Below are 27,158 nucleotides of genomic sequence, written 5' to 3' on the forward strand. Positions count from 1 at the left end.
AAAAAAAAAAAAAAATTACTGTTCTTTTCTGAAATAGAAACATTTAAAAAGTTTATTTCTTAGTTTTAGAATAGTATTGGGGGAGAATGTTATTTTTATTCGAATGTAACATAGGTGTGATAAGGTAAAATTTAGGGTTCTCTATGAATGCTTTATATTTGTTGTTCAGATATTTTTGTACTTTATAGAAGCAATAACTAACCTCTGCTGAAAGCTTATTCTTTGTCAGGCATTGTTTGATGTACTTTGCATGTTTTAACTCACTTTATCCTCTAACTCTAGAAAACACAAGTGTGTCAGTAATTTGGCCAAGGCCATTAACCTAGTAAGTGATGAACTGATTAAGGATTCCAAAGTTACAGTCTGTTCCAGAGTCAGTGCCATGTTGCTTTCTGAATACACAAGGGTTAATAATCACAAAAATGATTTTATGTGGGTATTTTTAATAGGAACTATAGCAACTAATATGAAGTATATTCAGTGATAAAAGTAGTTTAAAAGTAATTTTGCTATAATCTGAGAGCTGGAAGCAATAATAATTTTAATAGAATTTAGTAAACCATATCTTAATGTAATTCAAAATTAAGTTTTGATGTTAAACTAATAATTTATTTTTAAACTGTGAGTTGTAGAAGTATCAGAAAAGTAGCAGTCTCCCAAGGTAACTGGTTTATGAAAAATAGTTTATTTGGTAACTTTTCATGTAACATGAGGTGTTTATACTGTGGGGTTTTTTGTTTTTGAGACAGAGTCTTGCTCTGTCTCCCAGGCTGGAGTGCAGTGGCAAGATACCGGCTCACTGCAGCCTCTACCACCTGGGTTCAAACGATTATCTTGCCTCAGCCTCTTGAATAGCTGGGACTATAGGCATGTGTTACCATGCCTAGCTAATTTTTGTATTTTTAGTAGAGACGGGGTTTCACCATGCTGACCAGGCTGGTTTTGAACTCCTGACTTCATGATCCGCCTACCTTGGCTTCCCAAAGTGCTGAGATTACAGGCATGAGCCACTACGCCCTGCCAATACTGTGGTGTCTTAACATGGAATGTAAATATAGGCTTATATGATTTAATCTAACTCTGCTTTGGGAAATACATGACAAAATTACTTCTGTTACTTTCAGACTTGAAAGAGGCCTCCAGGAAAAGTAGATGCGTATCTGTACAAACAGATCCTACTGATGAAATTCCAACTAAAAAGTCAAAGAAGCATAAAAAGCACAAAAACAAAAAGAAGAAAAAGAAGAAAGAAAAGGAAAAAAAATATAAAAGACAGCCAGAAGAATCTGAGTCAAAGACGAAGTCTCATCATGATGGGAACATAGATTTAGAATCTGATTCCTTTCTAAAGTTTGATTCTGAACCTTCAGCTATGGTGCTGGAGCTTCCTACAAGAGCGTTTGGCCTATCTGAGACCAATGAATCCCCTGCAGTTGTGCTAGAACCTCCTTTAGTATCAATGGAGGTATCAGAGCCACAGGTCTTAGAAACTCTGAAGCCAGCTACAAAAACTTCAGAACTGTCAGTTGCATCTACATCAGTAATCTCAGAGCAGTCTGTGGTAGTAACACCAGAACCAGCCATGACAAAGATTCTGGATTCCTTTGCAACAGCACCAGTGCCTACTACAACAGTGGTGTCGAAGTCATCTGAGCCAGTCGTAACAATGTCAGTGGAGTATCAGATGAAGTCTGTGCTGAAATCTGTGGAGAGCACGTCTCTAGAGCCATCAAAGATCATGTTGGTAGAGCCCCCAATAGCAAAAGTGTTAGAGCCTTCAGAAACCCTTGTGGTATCATCAGAGACACCTACTGAGGTGTACCCTGAGCCAAGCACATCAACAACAATGGATTTTCCAGAGTCATCTGCAATTGAAGCGCTAAGATTGCCAGAGCAGCCTGTAGACGTACCATCGGAGATTGCAGATTCATCCATGACAAGACCGCAGGAGTTGCCGGAGCTGCCCAAGACCACAGCGTTGGAGCTGCAGGAGTCGTCGGTGGCCTCAGCGATGGAGTTGCCGGGGCCACCTGCGACCTCCATGCTGGAGTTGCAGGGGCCCCCTGTGACTCCAGTGCTGGAGTTACCTGGGCCCTCTGCTACCCCGGTGCCAGAGTTGCCAGGGCCCCTTTCTACCCCAGTGCCTGAGTTGCCAGGGCCCCCTGCGACAGCGGTGCCTGAGTTGCCAGGGCCCTCTGTGACACCAGTGCCACAGTTGTCGCAGGAATTGCCAGGGCTTCCAGCACCATCCATGGGGTTGGAGCCACCACAGGAGGTATCAGAGCCACCTGTGATGGCACAGGAGTTGCCAGGGCTGCCTTTGGTGACAGCAGCAGTAGAGTTGCCAGAGCAGCCTGCGGTAACAGTAGCAATGGAGTTGACCGAACAACCTGTGACGACGACAGAGTTGGAGCAGCCCGTGGGGATGACAACGGTGGAACATCCTGGGCATCCTGAGGTGACAACGGCAACAGGGTTGCTGGGGCAGCCTGAGGCAACGATGGTGCTGGAGTTGCCAGGACAGCCAGTGGCAACGACAGCGCTGGAGTTGCCGGGGCAGCCTTCGGTGACTGGGGTGCCAGAGTTGCCAGGGCTGCCTTCGGCAACTAGGGCACTGGAGTTGTCGGGGCAGCCTGTGGCAACTGGGGCACTAGAGTTGTCTGGGCCACTCATGGCAGCTGGGGCACTGGAGTTCTCGGGGCAGTCTGGGGCAGCTGGAGCACTGGAGCTTTTGGGGCAGCCTCTGGCAACAGGGGTGCTGGAGTTGCCAGGGCAGCCTGGGGCGCCAGAGTTGCCAGGGCAGCCTGTGGCAACTGTGGCGCTGGAGATCTCTGTTCAGTCTGTGGTGACAACATCGGAGCTGTCAACGATGACCGTGTCGCAGTCCCTGGAGGTGCCCTCGACGACAGCGCTGGAATCCTATAATACGGTAGCACAGGAGCTGCCTACTACATTAGTGGGGGAGACTTCTGTAACAGTAGGAGTGGATCCCTTGATGGCCCCAGAATCCCATATATTAGCTTCTAACACCATGGAGACCCATATATTAGCATCCAACACCATGGATTCCCAAATGCTAGCGTCCAACACCATGGACTCCCAGATGCTAGCATCCAACACCATGGACTCCCAGATGTTAGCATCTAGCACCATGGACTCCCAGATGTTAGCCAGTAGTACCATGGACTCCCAGATGTTAGCAACGAGCTCCATGGACTCCCAGATGTTAGCAACTAGCACTATGGACTCCCAGATGTTAGCAACCAGCTCCATGGACTCCCAGATGTTAGCAACCAGCTCCATGGACTCCCAGATGTTAGCAACCAGCTCCATGGACTCCCAGATGTTAGCAACCAGCTCCATGGACTCCCAGATGTTAGCAACCAGCTCCATGGACTCCCAGATGTTAGCAACCAGCACCATGGACTCCCAGATGTTAGCAACTAGCTCTATGGATTCCCAGATGTTAGCATCTGGCACTATGGACTCTCAAATGTTAGCTTCTGGCACCATGGATGCTCAGATGTTAGCGTCTGGTACCATGGATGCCCAGATGTTAGCGTCTAGTACCCAAGATTCTGCTATGTTGGGTTCAAAATCTCCTGATCCCTATAGGTTAGCTCAGGATCCTTATAGGTTAGCTCAGGATCCCTATAGGTTGAGCCATGACCCCTATAGGTTAGGTCATGATGCTTACAGGTTAGGACAGGACCCTTATAGATTAGGCCATGATCCCTACAGACTAACTCCTGATCCCTACAGGATGTCACCTAGACCCTATAGGATAGCACCCAGGTCCTATAGAATAGCACCCAGGCCATATAGGTTAGCACCTAGACCCCTGATGTTAGCATCCAGACGTTCTATGATGATGTCCTATGCTGCAGAACGTTCCATGATGTCATCTTACGAACGCTCAATGATGTCTTATGAGCGGTCTATGATGTCCCCTATGGCTGAGCGCTCTATGATGTCAGCCTACGAGCGCTCTATGATGTCAGCCTATGAGCGCTCTATGATGTCCCCTATGGCTGAGCGCTCTATGATGTCTGCTTATGAACGCTCTATGATGTCAGCTTATGAGCGCTCCATGATGTCCCCAATGGCTGATCGATCTATGATGTCCATGGGTGCCGACCGGTCTATGATGTCTTCATACTCTGCTGCTGACCGGTCTATGATGTCATCGTACTCTGCAGCTGACCGATCTATGATGTCATCTTATACTGCTGATCGTTCAATGATGTCTATGGCTGCTGATTCTTACACTGATTCTTACACTGACACATATACAGAGGCATATATGGTACCACCTTTGCCTCCTGAAGAGCCCCCAACAATGCCACCGTTGCCACCTGAGGAGCCACCAATGACACCACCATTGCCTCCTGAGGAACCACCAGAGGGTCCAGCATTGCCCACTGATCAGTCAGCATTAACAGCTGAAAATACTTGGCCTACAGGGGTGCCATCATTACCTTCTGAAGAGTCTGTATCACAACCTGAGCCTCCTGTGAGTCAAAGTGAGATTTCAGAGCCTTCAGCAGTGCCTACTGATTATTCAATGTCAGCATCAGATCCCTCAGTGTTAGTATCAGAGGCTGCTGTGACTGTTCCAGAACCGCCAGAGCCAGAATCTTCAATTACATCAACACCTGTAGAGTCTGCAGTACTAGAAGAACATGAAGTTGTTCCAGAGAGACCAGTGACTTGTGTGGTATCCAAAACTTCCACAGTGTCAGCTGAACCAACTGTGTTAACATCAGAGCCTCCTGTTATGTTAGAGACAGCAGAAACATTTGATTCTATGAGAACTTCAGGACATGTTGCCTCAGAGCTATCTACATCCTTGTTGGAGCCAGCAGTAACTACTCCAGAGCTGGCAGAGAGCATTCTGGAGCCGCCAACCATGGCTGTCCCAGAGTCTTCAGCTGTGACTGTCCTGGAGTCTTCAGCTGTGACTGTCCTGGAGTCTTCGACTGTGACCGTCCTGGAGTCTTCGACTGTGACTGTCCTGGAGCCTTCTGTTGTGACTGTCCCGGAGCCTCCTGTTGTGGCTGAGCCAGAATATATTACCATTCCTGTGCCAGTTGTTTCTGCCCTGGAGCCTTCTGTGCCTGTCCTGGAACCAATGGTGTCAGTCCTTCAGCCTGCTATGATTGTTTCAGAACCATCTGTTTCTGTCCAGGAATCTACTGTGACAGTTTCGGAGCCTGCTGTCACTATCTCAGAGCAGACTCCAGTAATACCGACTGAAGTGGCTGTAGAGTCCACACCAATGATACTGGAGTCTAGTATCATGTCATCACATGTTATGAAAGGAATGAATCTACCCTCTGGTGATCAAAATCTTGTCCCAGAGGTAGGCATGCAGGAGATTCCACTGCATTCAGGTGAAGAGCCACATGCTGAGGGACACCTGAAAAGTGACTCTTACGAAAGTGAACATGGTATAAGTATAGACCTTAATATAAATAATCATTTAATTGCTAAAGAGATGAAACATGATACAGTGTGTGCTGCTAGCGTTAGTCCTGCTGGGGAAATTGGTGAAGAGAAAATTTTGCCCACCTGTGAGACTAAACAGTGCACATTATTGGATACCTACCCTGGTGTTAGTGAAGCTGATGCAGGAGAAACTTCATCTTCTACTGATCCTCTTGCTCTGGAACCTGACGCGACAGGAACTAGTAAGGGTATTGAATTTATCACAGCATCTGCTCTCAGTTCAGTTAATAAATATGATGTTGAAGTATCTTTAACTACTCAAGATACTGAACATGACATGGTAATTTCCACCAGTCCTAGTGGTGGTAGTGAAGCTGACATTGAAGGGCCTTTGCCTGCTAAAGATATTCATCTTGATTTACCATCTAGTAATAACATTGTTAGTAAGGATACAGAAGAACCATTACCTGTAAAAGAGAGTGACCAGACATTAGCAGCTGTCCTCAGCCCTAAAGAAAGTATTGAAGGAGACAAAGAAGTACCTCTCCCTCCTAAAGAGACAGTGTCTGATTCAGGATTTTCTGCCAATATTGAGGATATTAATGAAGCAGATTTAGTGAGACCATTACTTCCTAAGGACATGGAACGTCTTACAAGCCTTAGAGCTGGCATTGAAGGACCTTTACTTGCAAGTGAGGTTGGACGTGACAAATCTGCTGCCAGTCCAGTTGTAATTAGTATGCCAGAAAGAGCTTCTGAGTCGTCTTCAGAGGAAAAAGATGATTATGAAATTTTTGTAAAAGTTAAGGACACTCATGAAAAAAGCAAGAAAAATAAGAACCGTGACAAGGGTGAGAAGGAGAAGAAAAGAGACTCTTCATTAAGATCTCGAAGTAAGCGTTCCAAGTCTTCTGAACACAAATCACGCAAGCGTACCAGTGAATCTCGTTCTAGAGCAAGGAAGAGATCATCTAAGTCCAAGTCTCATCGCTCTCAAACACGTTCACGGTCACGTTCAAGGCGTAGAAGGAGGAGCAGCAGATCAAGATCAAAGTCTAGAGGAAGACGATCTGTATCAAAAGAGAAGCGCAAAAGATCCCCAAAGCACAGATCCAGGTCTAAGGAAAGAAAAAGAAAAAGATCAAGCTCCAGGGATAACCGAAAGACAGTCAGAGCTCGAAGTCGAACCCCAAGTCGTCGGAGTCGGAGTCATACTCCAAGTCGTCGACGAAGGTCTAGATCTGTGGGTAGAAGAAGGAGCTTTAGCATTTCCCCCAGCCGCCGGAGCCGCACCCCAAGCCGCCGGAGCCGCACCCCAAGCCGCCGGAGCCGCACCCCCAGCCGCCGGAGCCGTACCCCCAGCCGCCGGAGCCGCACCCCCAGCCGCCGGAGCCGCACCCCCAGCCGCCGGAGAAGATCAAGGTCTGTGGTAAGAAGACGAAGCTTCAGTATATCACCAGTCAGATTACGGCGATCAAGAACACCCTTGAGAAGAAGGTTTAGCAGATCTCCCATCCGTCGTAAAAGATCCCGGTCTTCTGAGAGAGGCAGATCACCCAAACGTCTGACAGATTTGGGTGAGTCATTTTAAAATTTAATGGCGTTGTAGCAGAATGTTCTAAACCTTTTTTTCTGATTTTGAGTCAAGTGAAATGTTTAGTTGTTGGTATAGGATAAATATTTCTGTCTTTAAGTTTTTATGATTAAGTTCGCCTGTATTTAGGAAATATAGGATTAGGATCAGTGTATCGTAACTGGAGTTAAAAAGATTTGCTTTGGAGTATAATAGAACCAAGGTGTTTCCACACTTGAATATTTTATTTTGTTTCAGTTATCTTGCCATAGCTAAACATGTGAAGCAGAAGCAGATGTAGAACTCTAGCTAAATTAAAAACAAGCTAAGTATATGCTCAGATTGTTATTGTATGTGTTCTAACATGCATCCTTGGAAATAAGCCTAAAATTACAATGTTCCTTTTTTAATAAGTTAACATATCTTAAAATGGCATTACCGGACTGTTAAATGTTGGCGAAGGTAATTCTGATTAGTATAGCTGGTAATGGAAGTGAGTCGGGAATTTCGCATTTGGGGGTTATTTAATTTGGTAGATGATATTAGGTAAATAAAGTTAAATATTTTAGATCAGAGTGATTTTTAATAATCTGTTCTGCTTTACTTTAAAAATAAGTGCTCTGATTTCCCCTGATTTTAAATAGTGTACAGAGATGATTAAAACTTGATTGATATGCATGATTACCTACAGTAAGTATGGATAATTTATCGTTATCTCAGTATATTGGACATTTCTAGGCCAGGACTGTCTAAAGAAAAAGAGGTTGAGAGTAAAAAGGGAGAATCTACATTCAGTTCAACAGAAGTTTTTTGTTTTTTTTATTCAAAGCAGAGGGACAGTATGTAACTCCTCAAGTGATTACAAGTTGGTGGAGACAGGAGTAAAATGCATACATGTCTCTTTTACCAAATAGTAACATTGTCCGAGAAAGGGTAGAATATCATTACTATAATACTGATAGAGGTAAGGTGCTTTAGGAACACAGTGGGAAAAGGAATGTTAATTCTGACTTAATGACAACTTATTAGAAGAGGTGGCACATAGGCTGGGCACTGTGGCTCATGCCTGCAATCCCAGCCCTTTGGGAAGCCGAGGTGGCAATCACCTGAGGTCAGGAGTTCAAGACCAGCCTGGCTAACACGGTGAAATCCCGTGTCTACTGAAAATTAAAAATTAGCCAGGTGTGGTGGCACGCGATTGTAGTCCCAGCTACTTGGGAGGTTAGGCAGGAAAATTACTTGAACCTGGGAGGCGGTTGCAGTGAGCCAAGATGGCACCACTGCCCTCCAGCCTGGGTGACAGAGCTAGACTCTGTCTCCAATAAAAAAAGAGGGGGTACGGAGAGTGATTTAAGTTGGCTTTGGCAGGTTTGTATCTTAGAATGTGTGTAGTAGGGGGATCATTATAGTTGTGTAGTAACCTGTTTTTTGTAGTATTAGAATGGGAAGCTGCTCAATATGTGGACTTAATTCTTTGAATGAGGCCACTGTTTAAAAACTTTGGACCAGAGTGGTTTGATCACAGCTATAACTTCAGAGCAGAATATTGATGCCTATAGTTTTTTTCCTTTTTTTCTTTTCTTTTTTATTCGATACCCAAGTTCTTCGATGGACCTAGGATGCCTTTAGTTCTGTTAGCATGTTAGACTTTTAGAAATATAAAATGTATGGCCTTTTAGGAAAACTGCAGCTTATATTTTTCTTCTTACAGATAAGGCTCAATTACTTGAAATAGCCAAAGCTAATGCAGCTGCCATGTGTGCTAAGGCTGGTGTCCCTTTACCGCCAAACCTGAAGCCTGCACCTCCACCTACTATAGAAGAGAAAGTTGCTAAAAAGTCAGGAGGAGCTACTATTGAAGAACTAACGGAGGTAAGCTAGACAGAATTTGTTTCATTCTTAAATGGATTATTCCAGTGATGTTGACTCTGGAGCGTGCCAAAACCCGAATTGTGGGGAGAACTGATAATGGCTGGCACCGAGTGGCCAAAACCCGAAATACAGATGTGGCAGCGGCAGAAGCTCTGTTTAGCAGGCCATTATCCGGGATGGCTAAGCTCCGCTAGCTAAAAGTTACTTCCCATTACTTTTGCTTTCCAGTTTTAGAAGCCAAACTGACTGAGGAGTGGGACGGTTCGTTTGAATGGAGGAGGTGTTGAGTGAGCAACACGCAGAAGCTCGCCTACAGTTTCGTTTCCATTCACGACGTGTTCACTGATCGCCACGAGTATACTGCATATACGCAAAGACACAGACAATCTACAGAAATGATCTTTTGCCACCGGAGCTTGGAAATTAATAAGAATAGCTGGCCATTGCCTGAAAGGAACTTCTTTCGCATCAACATTTCGGGTTTTGGCTGTTTGGTACCAGCCATTGGCGATAATGGCCGGCCATTATCAGTTCTTCCTGCGGTTCGGGTTTTGGCAGTAACATATATATTTTAAACACACTTATTTTTGTTTTTAAAAGTTTGATCTTTTCAATTGAGGCTTTTTTGGGGCTTTGTTTTATTATTATTACTATTTTTTTGGTGTGGGTGGGAGGGGGGAGACGCTGAAATATTGCTGCTAGGATCCAGAAATACCACACTGTTTCATATATTGAAACTTGTTATTGGCTAGCCTTATGCCAGCCTGCCACTGTCAATATATTCTGTTCCCCTTGGTTACAAGCTTAATATACTCTGTGTTTTTGGCGAAATGAGCTTTTTATCCTATTGTAATATTTTCAATTGATAATAGGTGTCATTAAATCAACTGCTTGTATAGAGACAGGTCTACCCAGATTTACTCTTGACCTTTTATAAAGCCAGGTAATGGAGTCTGTTCCTTTGTATCTCGGAAGGAATTGACTTTGCTTTATATATCAGACCTCATCAATTGCACCCTCTCCATTATGCCTTATTTTTCTTTCTTAAGTTCTCTTTAAACTCAACCCACAAAACATTTATGGAGAGACATGTTGCTATCTAATCCTGTCGCAAATATTTCAGATCTTTTGTTTTGCCATACGTTTGGGAAAATGTAAAGCTTCTGACTCTGTTTCCTCACTTAGATTTATTAAAATATGGATTATAACTTTTGTAAAATAATTAAGGACCTTGTAAAAGCTTCTATTGCTTACTTACCTAATTCAAGCTCCTTATCCAAAATGCTTTGGACACTTAGCATTTTCCTGTTTTTAGCCCCATCTTCAGCCTTCTTGTCCCCTCTAAGTTTCTTCTCACCCTTTTACCACCACCTGACTAGGATGACTTTTCCTTTCCCTACCAGTCTTTATTCTTCACTACGAAATTCTGGGTTACAAGTCTTCAAGGAATATTCCTTGATTCTCTTTACTCTGCCTGACTCTATTCTCTCTTAAGCCTTTGTTCTTTTAGCACTTATGTACTCAGTTTGTATTATATCAGTTTGCACTTGTTATTGTGTTGCTCTGTAAAAGCATTCAATTATTTCATGTATATGTATTCCTTCTCTTGTACTAGATTGTAAGCTCCTTGAGAGCAGGGACCATGTCGTCGTCGTCTTTTTTTTTTTTTTTTTTTGTATTCCCCAGACAGTGCCCAGTACAGTGCTCTCTCTGCACATAGTAGGTGCTCAATAAATGTTATTGACTGACCAGCCAGAGTGTGTTTAAATAGTAGTAATATTCCAAGTCACATATCTATAACCTATTCATGAATATTATTTAACTTTTGAAAGTAGCTTTTATATGGTTTTGATTCTAAGAAATTACGTGTTCTGCATAAAGCGTAAGATTTATCTTTTGTTTGTTTTTACTTTTAAAGAAATGTAAACAGATCGCACAGAGTAAAGAAGATGATGATGTAATAGTGAATAAACCTCATGTTTCGGATGAAGAGGAAGAAGAACCTCCTTTTTATCATCATCCCTTTAAACTCAGTGAACCCAAACCCATTTTTTTCAATCTAAATGTGAGTATTAGTGCTTATGGATTGGTAAAACAGTGTAACTTGTGGAATTATTTAAATGACACCAAGCGGAATTTACTTTATTAATTTTTGTTTTAAATACTGAGAGAAATAATGGACAATATAATTTCCTTCAGATTATACTATATGGAGCTTTAATTAAGAAACACTTTGTTTTTTAGATTGCTGCAGCAAAGCCAACTCCACCAAAAAGCCAGGTAACATTAACAAAAGAATTCCCTGTATCATCCGGATCTCAACATCGGAAAAAAGAAGCGGATAGTGTTTATGGAGAATGGGTTCCTGTAGAGAAAAATGGTGAAGAAAACAAAGATGATGATAATGTTTTCAGCAGCAGTTTGCCCTCTGAGGTAAGTAGGAGGAATATTATGTATTTTTCCTTTTTTATACCTGAATCTGCCATTTCATTGTTATTTTATATCTGATTTGGATTCTGTTTCACTCTTCTTAGGGCCGGGTTAAACGGCAGGGCCGGGTTAGACGACAGATGAAACAACCCGCAGCTTCTCATTTGACAGTAACTCGATGCAATTCACTTTGTGGAACCAAGCCACAAAGTGAAAAGCATCGAATTGCAGAGAACAGTGTTATCACATCCCTACCCAACATTGGGCCCTCCCTGCACTTGTGGGAAGGTAGTCCAAGGTACAACTATTTAGCTTCCCGATTTGCTTCAAGGCTCTATAGCTCTAGATTTTGGTGGTAGCAAATTTATTGGGTGGAGGGATTGAGTGGAGAGGGGCAGATCCTCAGGTTCAACACAAGAACTGGATTGGAAAAGGTCATTATAGGCTGATGTGAGCATCTTGGGTACATAGCCCATTGCCCTTAATGATGGTTTCTTACTGTTTCTCTGGGTTGTTTGTCAGATAGCATTTAGTTATTATTTTTCCTTCCCTTTGCTACCTTGGCCCTTTTAAATTCTTGTGTTTGACCTAATGCTCAGCCTTGGTACTCCATTCCCTTCTCCTTCCCCTCTTTGCTACTATTAAAAGTCGGAGAAGTGGAATTCACACCTTGAAATTTCCATGGGGCTATAGTTGTATCTTAATAATGCCAAGTGTCAAAACAACCCCATTAAAATGCCGCCTGATTAAATAATGTGCTGCTAAATATAGTGCACATGAAAACAGCAAGACTGTATATATATGTAAATATATATATATATGTATCTTTGTATGTATCTCTGTATCTGTACCTTTGCTGTATCTTTTAATAAACAGTTTACTTTTATTTAACTTGTTGTGCAAAATCACGCTTGGGGGATGTGGGAGGGTGGAGTCTTAATAGGGGGGTGGGAATTTTAAATACTATAGATTAGTTGTCATCACCTCTTGCCCTTGGTTTCCAAAGCCCAGACTTTTGTCCAAGGACTGGTCTAGATATCTGATGCCCATCCGGACAGTTCTGGGATATGTAGGTCAAGAGACACCTGTACTCTTCACTGCAGGTTCTCTTCTTTGGCTTGGCCATATCATCATCTTCCAGTAAACACTTCCAATTCTACAAATAAATCCTGTTTATAAAATCAGAAAGTGAACAGAACCCAAATCAGAAACTTTGATAGTGGTACTTTTTCCCCAAGCTATTCACAGGTGACATCTTCACTTTTTGTTTGTTTGGCCTGCAGCATTTTGAGGGAACAACTTCTATACAGTGAAGTTGGACATGGTAATTAGCCAGTATAACTTTCAGTTACTGGTGATAATCTGTATTCCCATGGGATTCAGCAAGTGAAGCAAGTTGTCCCATCACCAGTTAAGGTCGGGTGGGGCGGGGATAGTTGGTTTGGATAATACTTTAGTGAGACTGTGAATTGTTAATCCCCAAATCAGGCTACCTGCCTATCTCAAGAGAGAAAGGTTAACTGACATTTGCAGCTGACTTAATCTTCTTGTAGTAGCTGAATATAAACCATGTAAGAGGGCTGAACAGACTTACTTAGAAATCCTAATATGTATGCTTTTACTAGTTAATTTCTTGTAGAGTAAGCAGTTAACAAAGAGTTGGGAAAAAAATAGGGAGAAAGTCTGTATGACAAATATTTTCCAATGAAGTGAAGACTTAACAAATACTGCAGAATTCCAAGGGATCTTCCTGAGAAGATAAATGAGCATAACCGTTTTGAATTTCTTCAGTTCAACTATGGGGAAAGTGCTTAGAAATTCCTGATGCTTACACTTTTATTTTTTTGAGAGAGAGAGAGAGTGTGTGTGTGTGTGTGTGTGTGTGTATTTGAAATTTAGTACTCAGTCATTTTCAATCTTAACACTGAGTGTGGTGCCTTAGCCTTGTTTGTCATCAGAAGTTGTCAGATTTTAATTAAAGGTTGAGGATAATTATTCTTAATAAATCTGGTGGGAAAAGTTGATAGAGAAAGGTACTCAAATAATGGTGACTTCTTTTTGTTGTTGTTAAAAAAGTTTTCTTGCCAAAGAAGAATCCTAGAAGGTAAAATTAAATTATTTAACAATTATTTTCAAAGGGCTAAATGAATAAAGCAGATGATGTCTGTTTTGGGACGATATATGTAACTATTTGATATAAAACCTCTTTAAGCTACTTAGAAGATTAGACTCAAAGGAACATACAGATTAATTCTAAACAAAAGAATCCCAGCATACTAGGGCAAAGAGACAGGATTGCCTTTTTGCTTTCATATCTCTGCACTTTTACCTGGCAATAATGTTAAAACATGTAGAGGAAAGTGTCACAATTAAAAATTTATAGAAGGTAAAAGTCATGAATTTATTATTTATACAATTACAATGTTTATTATTTAGATACATACAAAATGTGAAATACTTTTGGTAACATTTTATGGGAGCATTGACCCTTTTGATTCCTTGTTAGAGTTTGAAATGAAGGCTTCTAGAGTAAAAGGAGATAGCTCTTTTAAATGGTCACCCTTTCAACTGAATAGTATCTTTTATTTTTATCTACCAGTCTTTTTCATTTTAATAAATATAAATGGAGTTTGTGGTTCTTTGTTCTTGAGCATAAAACATTTAGGCAAAGATCACAGATTTTATCTCCCTAAGAGGGCTGAATAATTAGCTTTGCTGTAATCCCTAATCCCACCAATTGTCTTGCATATGAATGCTCTTTGACATGAGTATGAATGGATAGACATTGTGGATGGAGCAGCATAAATTCATTTCTTATGGAAAAACAACTCATCAGACTGTGTGCGGTACTGCCATAGCATCGTCTTCACACTCAGACACCAGCCAGCATCATCCTCAGTAAGGAGTGACTCCAGAACTTTCACCGTATTTGTGTGAATTTGATTTATAAACAGTGAAATAAAAATGTTGGATAACTAATATTTAAAAAATAGTCCTCAGGGGCATTAATTCTTGGTAATAAAGTTAGCAAAGGTTTATTTGGTAGAAGATTAGAATGTAATCTTTGACATAAGTGGAGTAATAACTCACTCATTAGTGTAGAGTTTTCATGGGTGTAGTATCAATCAAATGTTTTAGGGGTCCAGAGGTAGTATTATTAAGGTCTAGCGAATGCTTAGATGTTAAGATCATCTTTATCTCAAGCAGTTTGCTGGTTTTTATTACCAAATCATATTTCCACATCCCAATGGAATTAAACATTCTTTAATTTATAAGCTCTAAATGTATTGGAAAACTTCTTGGAGTAAAATGAAAATTTTATTTGGAAGTTAAACACATATAGGTCCTGGCACTGCTAGAATGTGTAATACACAGCCTTGTTATTAATTCTTCTAGATTCTCCTGTGTGGTTAACGCTGAATTTCTCTGAACCATTTAGTAGGTTATCTATTTGTTTTCCCGTTGTAATTCCTTTACTCTGTTATACACTAGAGAATTTTGTATGATACAATAAAACGATTCGTAATTCACTTTTTAAAACCAACCAAACGCATAATAACTGGGATGTTCTGTGGCTTTTATTTTTGTAGTTGTCATTTTGCTGTTTTATGTATTAGCCTCTTTATATTTTAATATTTGCTAAATAGTCTAAAATCATGTTTTATATACAGACCAAATGTTTTTACTTTAGGTCTATTTTCTTAAAGTTTTCCTTTTATGTCTTTTTTTGAGATATCTATAATTACCAATATAGAAAATAATTTTCTGGTTATAGGGTATTTCCTTAGCTGACTCACCCCATCCTAACAATTATCTTTAGCTCTTTTATATCCTTTTACTTTAGTTCTAAGAAGTCTCTTAAGATACTTGTTCTTTTTATGTCGACAGTTACGTTAACAAAAGGAGTAAGTTGATTTAGAAGAATTTTCTAAATGAGAAGTAAAAATGTAAAAGGCCCACTTATATGTATAATATAGGTCATGAAATGCATGTTACATGGTGCCATTGCATTATGTAATTACATTATGCCTCAGACACCCTTGTAGGTTTTATAGTTAGTAGTTGTCTGCTTTGTTGCCGAGGGGGAGAGAGTAAAGAATTTGGGCAGTTTTTATTAACCTGAGAACTATATTTCAGGACACTTTTTATGTAAATTTCACCTTAGAGCAAAGGTGAAAAGTCAGTAAATAGTTCCCCCATTATCCTACCTAGAATATTACTACAGAATCATTTTTATACATTAGGTAACATGCTAATCTATAGTGTATTGGTAGAAACTAAGGCTTGTCGATGACAACTTGGTAATAATATTCTACAGATTTAAGCTCTTTTTCCCAGTTTTTGGAAGAGCCTTTTCCCATAATTTTTGGTGCCTTTCTTACATTTCCAGTTTCTGAATATTAAAGCATAGTTAAGATTCTTCTAAAGCTCTGTTGTCCAGCAGTTACCAGCCACTGAAAAATCAGGTTTTTAATAACACTGGTTACATTTCAAGTGTTCAGTAGTGATCACTGCAGGAAGTTTTACTGGACAGTGCTGCTCTAAAGGGTAGCTGTGGTATTATGAGTGTTTCAATACTGATAAGTAACATTGGGTCTGACCCGTATAACTTGCTGCTTTGGGGATTGTAGTTGGCTCTTCATGACTTTTTGTATAACTTGAGTTACCTTGAAAGGCTGAAAACAGGCTTTTTGATGTAAACTTTTGAGGATCCTTAAGAGGTTAAGATAATCTTGATACATTCTACTTTGAATATATGTTTTCACATGTAAAAATAAAAATATGGCTGGGTGTGGTGGCTCATGCCTATAATCCCAGAACTTTGGGAAGCCGAGGCGGGTGGATCATCTGAGGTGGGAGTTCGAGAACAGCCTGACCAACATGGAGAAATTCTGTCTCTACGGAAAGTACAAAATTAGCTGGGCGTGGTGGTGCGTGCCTGTAATCCCAGCTACTCAGGAGGCTGAGGCAGGAGAATCGCTTGAACGTGGGAGGCGGAGGTTGCAGTGAGCTGAGATCGTGCCATTGCACTCCAGCTTGGGCAGTAAGAGTGAAACTCTGTCTGAAAATAAATAAATAGATAAAAATATGAAACTAATAGTCAAATTACCAATAAATTTTTGACATGAACTTGCAGTTCCCTTGGTAAGTGTATTGAAGAATAAATGAAGTTTTATGAAACTTTATATCAAGGTTGCTATAATAAAATTCCTTTCAGAGTCATGTGAATTTAATATGCAACACTAAGATTTGAAGGGTTTCATTCTGGGGATAAATGGTGAGGCATTTATACCTGCTTAATGAAGGCTAAAAGAGTAAAACTTTTACAGGTATAATAGTTTGCTTTCCACTTGGAAAGAATTAGTTTTATTCTAGAAAAGTTATTTTTTAGATCCAGATGAATGGATTTGTAGCTAATTTATAGTTGGAAATTAGGACTCGAGAGTTAAGTGGGTAGACGCATTTTCCCCAGTTTCTTTTCAGATTTTAGCCTTTTCAGAATAAAAGCCTGTTATTTATGTCTGAGCACCCTAACACTTAGATTTATAGACTGCTAGGAAAAGCAAAGTAAATGTGAGAAGGTTAATGAGACAGTATTGAGGTGTGCCTTTGAAAATTACCTTGATAATCCTACCTGACAAATTATGTAAGGTAGGACTAGGGGACATGAATTTTTACTTGAAATATCTGCATTCCCATTTAAAGTCCCAGGAATCAAACACACTTAAAAAGTGAAAGATGAACATAGTAAGCTCCTTAGTGTTTCAGTCTCATTTTGCTTAGATTGATATTTCTAACAGGTCTTAGAAGTATTCTAAAGCTGTGTGATGATGTACTTAAATTGACAACGGAATTCACAGTCAAGAGATTCAATTTGAAAGATGCATTCTGCAGTTGTTTGACTGGTTATAGGTCTCTAGAAAGATTTATATATATAATAGTCTAATAGTTACAGAATGAATCATTTAATTTTGTTTTCATTTTAAGAAGGCATATCAGAATTCATACTTTCTTAAAACCTTGATTTAGCTAAAGGAATATTAGTTCATCATCAAGGTAACTAAGAATTATGGAGGATTAAAAAAAAAAGCATTATGGAGGATTAGGAGTTCTGAAGGTAAGAAAAGAAAGATTCGTGAATCCTTATGCATAAGAATTATTCTCATAGTCATACAGCCTTCTCTACTTAGGCTTATTCTTAAGTCTTTTATACGTGATACAGTCTTCATTACAGCTAGCCTCTACTTTTAAAGAAAATCCTTAGCCGTCAACCATTTACTGACTTTCTCATATTTGTTATATTCATGAAGTGTCTATTTATTCTTTGTATATGAAAACAGCTTCCATGTCAGATAAAGCATTTTATAAAAATGAATTTTCTTGTGTGAGATAACTGGGAAATACTAATAATGTTAAAAGAACCAAAACCAAGAAGTGAGTTTATACAAATCAATTTGAATTTTTAATTTTAGAACAAAAAAAAAAAATACCAAATACTTATCTTGTTGGGTTTTTCCTTCTGTGGTTAAACCTTCCACAAATCTGACAAATTAAGAATTGGCTCCAAAGATTACTTTTTAAAAAAAATTAGTTTCTTCTGCTTGCTGTAAGATTTTAAAAGGTAGAATATGAGCTTTGAGAAGAAAAACGTAGTACTTGAGACACTTAAAAGTGCTAAAAGCATTTCAGTTGATGTTATTATGCACTTCCTCAGAAATACTATAACTTTGGTAATAATTGTGGATAAACTGAAAACATGGTTCACTTATTTAATCCTGAATATTTTGTTTAAAGAAATTGGGTTCTTAAGACCAAAGTATCTTACAACTTCAAGATGTAAAAGATACGCTGATGAGTAAAGGAGTGATCGTAATGGTTTTCTACTTGCTTATCTTATTCAGGAATTTTGTTGCTGCTTCTGAAGGTTATGCCAATGAGTAACATGAAAACTGCTAAGGAATGTAATAACCTTTACCACCATTGAAAAAGTTTGCAGTTTACTGTAAATGGCTTTCATTCATGAAGGGTAGAGAGTTTTAAGTTCTTAATGGAACTTCCTATGATTATAGTTTGATACACATATATATAGTAGAAAATTTAGTAAATTCAGTCAGATTTTGGGTTCAGTTCTGCCGCCAGTGTGATACTTAGTAATTTATCTTAATCTTCTATTTTCCAAGATTACTTTCTCTTTTTGAGTCTTTTCCCTATTTTCCAAGATTATTAGTGTGTAAGGTTATTATTTTATTTTCAACATGTAGCAACTAAAGATATGAGTATTTTTCAGATTTAGGGGACTCTGGTAATTTGAGATAATTATCTGTGTTTTCCTTCTTAGCCTGTGGACATCTCTACAGCAATGAGTGAACGGGCACTTGCTCAGAAAAGACTCAGTGAGAATGCATTTGACCTTGAAGCCATGAGCATGTTAAATAGAGCTCAGGAAAGGGTACGTAGCAGTTTTTTGTTTTTGTTTTTTTTTTAATTTACCTTCAGGTAACTCAAATCAATGGGTACCAGTCTTAATGTCTAAATAAAAATTTTGCTAACTACATGGTTGAGAATCATTTACCTTAATTAGCTGTCTTATTTTAAATGAAGGTGGTTTGAGGCCTGATCTTTTATTCAGTAAATGTTTGTTCTTTACTATGTGGCAGGAACTGTTTTTGAGGGAAAAAAAATAGAATAATTTCCCTGCCCTCACAGAGTTTACAATCTGGTATATAAAAACAACGAAGTGCCTACAACCCTATGAAATGTATAGGTATTAATAGTTGCCATATTTCAGCTGAGAAAACTAAGTGTAAAGAATAGTTAAGGCTGGGCACGGTGGCTCATGCCTGTAATGCCAGCACTTTGGGAGGCCGAGGCAGGTGGATCATCTAAGGTCAGGAGTTTGAGACAACCCTGGCCAAAGTGGTGAAACCCCATCTCTACTAAAACTACAAAACTTAGCCAGGTGTGGTGGTGCATGCCTGTAATTCCAGCTACTCGGGAGGCTGAGTCAAGAGAATTGCTTGAACCCAGGAGGCAGAAGGTTGCAGTAAGCCGAGATGGCGCCACTGCACTCTAGCCTGGGCAACAGAGTGAGACTCCACCTCAACAACAACAACAACAGCAAAAAAGAGTGGTTAGGTGATGATACCCACGGTCACACAACTAATTAGTGGGGGAACTGGGATTCAAACCCAAACACTGTGAATCTGGAGTCTGTGCTTTTAACAATGGATAGTCTCTTCGTTTCATTTTTACTGTAAGTACATGTTCTTCAAATAGGAAATACATTGCTGACAGAGCAAGATGTTTAGTAAATCTAATTTGTGTGAATGACAGCTGATTATCACAACAAATGTTGGCAACTGATGTAGGGTACAGGCTCTTGTGAAAAGTTGTTTTGTAGCCGGGTGTGGTGGCTCATGCGTGTAATCTCAGCACTTTGGGAGGCCTAGGCAGGCGAATCACTTCAGGTCAGGAGTTTGGGACCAGCCTGACCAATGGAGAAACCCCACTCTACCAAAAAAAAAAATTAGCTTGGCATGGTAGCACACAGGCTGAGGCAGGAGAATCATTTGAACCCCAGAGGCAGAGGTTGCAGTGAGCCAACATTATGCCATTGCACTCCAGCCTGGGTAACAACAGCGGAACTCGGTCTCAAAATTAATCTCATGTAAAAAAAAGATTAAAAAAAAGAAAAAATATAAAAACAAAAGTTGTTTCATGTATTCAAGTGTACTGTTTCCTATATATACTCTTTAAACATGTGTCATGAATTTACTCTGTATTTATAATGTCTCAAAGGAAGTAATTAAGAATCCAGGCTGTCATGACATGTATTACAGTACATTTTATGAGATAGGAAGGGAGGGCGGGGACCCATTGCCATATGAGCCTTTTACATTTTTACTGTATCTATGTGATAGTTTGAAGAATGAGTATTAACAGCTGTGCTTTTTAGTAGCTATGCTTTTAGATACATTTCACAATCTTACTAGGATTTACTAAATGTTGTCAAACTGCCTTAGAAAATTTAGGCAAATATTTAATGTTAAGTGTGTATGGATTCAAATATTTAAGTCTGCTTTTCAGCCATTTTTACTTCGTGAATTAAATTATTACCAGTGACGTATTAATCAGGGAATTTTATATAGTTAACTGAGACTACTACTTTTTTTCAGATTGATGCCTGGGCTCAGCTGAACTCTATTCCTGGCCAGTTCACAGGAAGTACGGGAGTACAGGTTTTGACCCAAGAACAGTTGGCCAATACTGGTGCCCAAGCCTGGATTAAAAAGGTACACTGTATATGCACATATGAAAGTGTTGAACAAAAAGTTTAAATTTTTTGGAAACTGTTTATTAAAACTGCATGAAAAGACCAGTGACTCTAACCAAAGTTCCTGAGTAAATTTGCTATGTGTATATGCTCCAGGGTGGACACTGAAGACGGACTGGATTCATCCGAAAATGGCAAATGTATAAATATGGCTCAAGAGCCACTCATTTATACGGTTATTTAAAATATTGCTGCTGCTGCTTTTGAAAGGATGATTTTATTTAACTATATTTTGAACGATAACAGCGTATCAGGTGCTGTTCCGAATATTCCACAGTTCCTGCTGGACTACTAACCTAATCATTTCAAAGCAGTGGTTCTCAGATTTTTCTTTATCATGGGATACTTTGTTACAGGTTTATTTTTAGTGGATCACTGCCCCCAAGAGCCTTCTACCACCTTAATTTTCCATTCCTCTATTCTTTTGTCCTCACACCCCACCCCTTGCATTAGTGCTTTTGCCTTCTAAGATCTCTTGGCCCCTGTTCCTCACTCCTCTTTTGACCTGTAGCCCCAGGTCCCTTTGCTTGTCAGCTGTTGGTTACAGCCAGTGGTTGGGAGGCCCTAGTATTAGCTCTGCATGTTGTGATCTTGCCATGGGATTGGAAGGCTGAGGGAGGATGGCTGGAGTGGGGTGGGCTGTGGAGAAGGGGATGGGATGGAGATTAATCCGTGGACCACCATTTAGGCCCTAGTTGTCTCTGGTGATCCACATTCAATTTGAGAACCACTAATTTCATGACAAAACAGATATGTAAGACCTAAAATCAAGGGAGAGGATGGACACCTCATGCTACGAAGATGTAGGTGTACCTGGTTTCAGATTCTGCAGTGAGACCTGTGAACTCCACCTACGGCTGCCTCATCATTGTGGGAGTCTTAGGTGGCTAAGAAGGGCATTCTGAAGAAAAGCGTTCTGGTGAAGGGGCAAAACTTGGTTGGATGGGTGATGGGAAATTTGTTACAGGAGTACTGGCAGCATAGCAGTGCTGAAACTGGGAGGCCGCGTGTTCTAATGGATTGGGAATGTTTCTTTATCCTATTGTACTCCTGACTGCTTGTATGATCGTGGGCAAGTAACTCTTTGGAATTTCCGTCTCCCAGGTGTCTAGTGTAATGAGTAATGTGATGGTTACCTATAGAGAATTGCTGTGAATGCCAGTGAATGAGTTGAATTTCTGAAAAATGAAACATAGGTTGCTTTGGGTATTTTAATCATGTAACTTTTTATCAATTTTGATAAGTTTATCTTTGTTGATCTTATTAACAAATTAATATGAAACATCATGTACACTCCTGCCTGCAGTAGTTGCATTGATGTGTATAGTGAGTACACCGTCACATTCATTAAGAAATTACAATTTCTATAGTTTGCTGGGGGTTGGTTTTAGGAAAAAGGGTGAAGATATAGCAAAATATTTTAAAGATTGGAATTATCTTGGACTTCTATATTATAGTTACTATGAAAATGATTTATATAATTGAAAAAATGGCTTTAGTTTTAATTCTTTAATACTATTTAGTCTTGAAGCTGAGTACTCAGCCAATATTTCAGGAAGTTAGAAATAAAGCTTATCGGTATTAAAATTGGCACATATTACAGAGTCATGTACACTCCTAGATAGAGACTTCTAAATGTGCTTCCATTATAAAATTTTGGTATTTATCTAATGATGTGCTGATCTATATATATATTTATATACTTCTAAATATGTTAATAACTTAAATTTTAACTTTTAAAAAGTGAATCTTTTTCTGATTCGATTGGTTTTCCCCTAAAATAATTACTTCTGGTATTTGTAGTCTTGTAGGCAGCTAACAGACTTTAAGTAATTTTAAAATGTTTAATAGCACCTTTAAAAAAGGTTGTGTCTTTATATTTTATGTAAGATATACTTTGGGAAGCAAATCATTTTGATCAATTATGAGATAAAGATATGTTCATCAGACCAAATTTTAAATTATAGATAAAAACAGCACTTACAGGAAAATATTCATTTGTATAGAATTACTGAAGAATATGTGATGCTAGTATCAACTAAAAACGAGACTTTTTAAAATTAAAAATGGGCCACAACATGTCGGAGTCATTAGGCAACTGAAAATTTAGCATGTATCATCCCTGTTAAATATCACAAATATTGTCTCCTCATTAAATGTTTAGTTGTGTTTAGAAAAACCTGTCCAAACAATCATGTTGGCTTTTCTTCTTTAGTACAGTCCAGCATCCTCATTATGTGTTAAAAAGCACATGGAATACCAACATTTCTCTGTGTTCTTTTTAGTTTGTTGCAGTATATTTTTAGGTTAAAAAGTTTTATCAGTATTCTCATTCATCAGTAAAACATTTAAAGTAGTTGATTTAAAAAGAACTTTTATTTTCTGGAATGCAATGATTTGGATGTGACCTGATAAATACAGTTTATTATTGTGGTCTCATTAAATTAATCAGCTTTTTAATAAACTGCATACACACTGGGATGAAGAAACAGATGATGATACTAGGGAATGGAAACAAAATTGGAAACCTGGGTTATCTGGGGATTTATATTGTACTCTGCACAGTTGCCCTTTTTTTTAGGAGTGTTCCCTGGAAAAGAGGGACGGATGAACCTGGAAGTAAGTAAAAGACATTGTAGGTGTGTAGCATAAAGGCAGTTAATATCCAAGCATCAGCTTTCTCTTTATACATCTACACTGCATGGCCTGCACCAATTAAGGAACTGAACCAGGGGTATGTTTTTACCTCCACAGCTGCCTCCTTCCATCAGAGCACCTTGATGAACTTAATGTCTAGGCACACATCATTGGCATGTTTTCTCCCCAGCATTTAAATATTAAGCTGGGAAACAAAAGATGATACAGTTTTACTACTGCATACAAACATGTTTTTTTTTACATTTAGTATTAACTTATCAATATAGGAGATGTTACTACATACTATTTCCTGAACTACCAAAGTTTTTTACACTCTGTTGATAAGTTAATGACTTATGCTATATGTATATTTATGTATATTAGGTAGAGAACATAAAAACAAAATTTAATAAGGGGGAAATAAAGCATGATTTGGAGATACATGTTTCAGATTTTTAAAATATGGCCATAAAGATGAACAGTAGAATTTAATACTGTTTTTATAGGTACACGGATGCCCTTTAATAAGAGGCATTGAATATTTCTTAACCTGTAAAAATAGTGGACTGCTGACCATGCTAATGTATATACTTGTGCATCTTAGGACATTAAGTGGTTTGCTGCTTTGATGGAAATTATGGTTCAGTGGGTTGGATACGAGAGAGATGATTGTTCACAGAATAACCTGTGAACTTTCACCCCTCTGTATGGAAACTTGTTTCAGGGCCAAATCCTTGTAGCTGTCTTCTTGCCCCGGTCAGTGCCAGCCGTACTATTCACAACACTGCTGCTACCGAGGCCTAGGTATGTAAACATTTAAGGAGTTTTTAAAAGTCTTAACATCAAGCCAGGTTTTAAAAGAATTCAAATTCATTTTGGCATACTTACAGGATATTTTATGTGATTGTTTTGTATTTGTTACTGTGTAAATTTAAGGAGTTTTTTTGTGGGTTTTTTTTTTTTTTTTTTTTTGCTTCTTTAGGGATTTTCTAAGTAAAATATTTATACTTGCTTTATAGTAGAATGGGGAAGAAAACTTTGGATGACAACAGTATGCTTCTTCAGTGTCTAAATTATTTCTAAGTGATTTCTGGGCTTTATTCATAAACTAGGTACACCTGGGACAATTAATATTATTGATTGTTTTAACATTGCCTTCTTTTTATTTTGCAAGCTAAGAAGAGATACGAGTGAACCTAAATAGTGGACGAAAACAGGAGTGTTCTAATTTTTTTTTGTGGGGGCACAAGGGCTACTGTTTCAAAACTGCCATTTACTTGTCTTATTTGACTTTCAAAAATACTATTACGTTAATGTGAAAATAATCAGAACATACACACTACAGTATGTATAAAGTATAGAAGAATTTACATTTAATTGCTGTAACAGGTCTAGAAGTAAAATAAGATTCCTCTTTTTAGAAGGCAAACAATGAATTTGTCACCAAGTTCTAACTGTAAAATGGGGACATTTTACCTTTCTTTCTTTGGATAGGATCAGTTCTTAAGAGCAGCCCCAGTAACTGGAGGAATGGGAGCCGTTTTGATGAGAAAAATGGGCTGGAGAGAAGGAGAAGGATTAGGAAAAAACAAAGAAGGCAATAAGGAGCCCATCCTAGTTGATTTTAAGACAGACCGAAAAGGTAACAAGTTCTTTTTTGGAATGTTTATTAACACCTCCTTTACCATTACCTTTTATATCACCTTTTGAACCCAGTGATCCTGAACTGAAGGCACTTCTTGTAGATACGCAGCCATTTGTCAGAAAAAACTTTAACCCCTTTTGGGGTTCACAAAGTAGTTTTTTTTTTTAATATAACTATGGATAGAGACACCAGTTTTAACTTTTAAAAGGAAACTTTTGTTATGCTAGTTGCTAAATGTGGAAATGTATGTACATCTATATTACTACACCTTTAAATTTAACTAGATTTCATGTTTAGAAAACAGGATTTCCATTTTCTTTAATCTTGACAAGGGACTATCCTTATTTCTAGAGTTTGGTTTTTTTTTTTTTGTCAGATATTTTAGCCCATCTTCATTATTTCCTATTACAGTGTTGTTTAGTCCTAGATTTCACAAACGCTGTCTGCTTTTTTTTTTTCTCCCCCCCCCTCAAGCTCAGTAGTTGTGTCGGGTTAGAGTATAGTAGACCAACTGCTGACAATAATGTTACTTCTTCCTTTGCCTTGGGTTAAGGCATCTTGGAAATGTTAGCATTGACTGTATTTTCCTGTTACCTTCAGATACCTGGGCAGGGTAGCACTGTGTCATTTACGTTGCTTGTATGTAGTTGTTAAGTATCTAATTGGTATATATGAAATAACTTCTTCCTTTGGAATAATATAAATGGAATTGCAAGAGGCTGCCAGCTCAGTATGGTTTTTATACCTCGTTTAAGCCTCATTTATAAAAATTGGCAAATGTGAAACTGGGATTTATTTTCATCTTTGTAATCAAACGGTAAATTGAAATTAACTTCAACAGTTTGTGTTAATGAATTTCGAAATGAACTAGCTTTGCACCAAACACTTTGGTGTAAGTATTGTACAGTTTCAGGAAGCGTTCTCCTTGGAATTGTGGGACATGGCCTGACTGTAATCTCTTGGAGAACCGCACATTTCCCAGGATAGGTTTGGAAAAAAGCTTAACACGAGCAAGGAATTATTTAGCAAGGGTTGAAAAATTTCTTACAGTACAAGATGAACATCCCACAATCTAGAAACCTAAAGTGCTCTAAAACTGAAAACTTTTTGAGTATTGATAGACTCAAAGGAAATGCTCATTGGTGCATTTTGGATTTCAGTTCCTTAGATTTGGGATGCTTGACCAGTAAAATATAATGCAAATATTTGAAAACCTGAAATCATCCAACACACTTCTGGTACCAAACATTTTGGATAAGGAATACTCAGCCTGTATATGGAAATTGGGAAGGCAGTGTTTGGGTTTAGCAATATAGCTAATCCCCTTTGTAATAAGCCTATGGAGAGGGAGGTTATGTAGAAAGGTCGTGTTCATATTTTTAGAACATCTTAAATTTGTTAGAAGAGAGTTTGCAAGGAAAAAGGGACCTGTTTTATTTCGAGACAACTGCCTTTTTCACCTTTTTGGTGGCTTAAAATCCTAATCTTTTTTTGGAAGAGTCTTAACTGAGCATCTTTTTTTTAAGAGACAGTAAATCTGCAGATTTATCACTTCCAATAAATAGCCATTAATTTTTTTCTTTTTTGAGACAGTTTCACTCAGCGCCCCAGGCTGTCAGTGGCACAATCTTGGCTCACCGCAACCTCCGCCTCCTGGGTTCAAGCAATTCTCCTGCTGCAGCCTCCCGAGTAGCTGGGATTACAGGCATCCGCCACCATGCCCGGCTGATTTTTGCTTCTTTAGTAGAGATGGGCTTTCACCATGTTAGCCAGGCTGGTTTCAAACTCCTGACCTCAGGTGATCCACCCGCCTCAGTCTACCAAAGTGTTGGGATAACAGGCATGCGCCACCGTTCCTGGCAATAACCACTACTTTTTAATACAGAAACAGACTTGGGAATGTTGGTACTGTTGGCACTTAGTTTGAATATTATTTTTGTGTGTGTGTATGTATGTGTATATATATATATGTATATATTTTTAAAGATGGTTTTGCTCTTGTCGCTCAGGAGTGCAGTGGTGCAGTCTCGGCTCACTGCAACCTCTGCCTCCTGGGTTCAAGTGATTCTCCTGCCTCAGCCTCCCGAGTAGCTGGGATTACTGGCATGGGCCGCTGTGCCCAGCCATATTTAAATTTTTGTTTTCTGTTTACATTTGCTATTTGTTAAAATTTCTCACACCAAGGTTTATGAATATAAAACATAAATCTATATGCTGAA

The 27,158-nt window shown here is 38.9% G+C and overlaps 2 protein-coding genes across 10 annotated transcripts in view; one reads left to right on the forward strand and one right to left on the reverse strand.

The window, feature by feature from the left end:
• SON (SON DNA and RNA binding protein) overlaps window positions 1–27,158 on the forward strand; it is a 34,256-nt gene that overhangs the window by 5,023 nt on the left and 2,075 nt on the right. For 2 of the 6 annotated variants that reach the window (XR_013530662.1, XR_013530663.1), the window contains exons 3-10: window positions 1,125–7,025; window positions 8,733–8,893; window positions 10,812–10,958; window positions 11,138–11,326; window positions 18,663–18,773; window positions 20,500–20,616; window positions 24,019–24,098; window positions 24,789–24,936. Coding sequence is in view for 3 of the 6 variants with exons in the window: in XM_035283059.3 (XP_035138950.3) it covers window positions 1,125–7,025; window positions 8,733–8,893; window positions 10,812–10,958; window positions 11,138–11,326; window positions 18,663–18,773; window positions 20,500–20,616; window positions 24,789–24,936 (6,774 nt within the window). In the remaining 3 variants the exon portion in view is untranslated. Of the gene's footprint in view, window positions 1–1,124; window positions 7,026–8,732; window positions 8,894–9,121; window positions 10,959–11,137; window positions 11,327–11,427; window positions 12,215–18,662; window positions 18,774–20,499; window positions 20,617–24,018; window positions 24,099–24,788; window positions 24,937–27,158 lie in introns of those variants that run through there. The other 4 variants (XM_035283059.3, XM_035283058.3, XR_013530664.1 and 1 more) reach the window with 3 other exon arrangements.
• The window catches only part of DONSON (DNA replication fork stabilization factor DONSON), a 28,913-nt gene continuing 12,766 nt past the window's right edge, over window positions 11,012–27,158 (reverse strand). The window contains exons 11-12 of one of the 4 annotated variants that reach the window (XR_004737681.3): window positions 23,404–23,499; window positions 15,046–17,928 (exon numbers count right to left, since the gene is read on the reverse strand). The gene's annotated coding sequence lies outside the window, so the exon portion shown is untranslated. Of the gene's footprint in view, window positions 12,493–13,699; window positions 17,929–23,403; window positions 23,500–27,158 lie in introns of those variants that run through there. The other 3 variants (XM_035283075.3, XM_035283076.3, XM_054249053.2) reach the window with 3 other exon arrangements.

This window comes from Callithrix jacchus, chromosome 21, assembly GCF_049354715.1.
Source record: "Callithrix jacchus isolate 240 chromosome 21, calJac240_pri, whole genome shotgun sequence".
In the NCBI taxonomy this organism is placed as follows: Eukaryota; Metazoa; Chordata; class Mammalia; order Primates; family Cebidae; genus Callithrix; species Callithrix jacchus.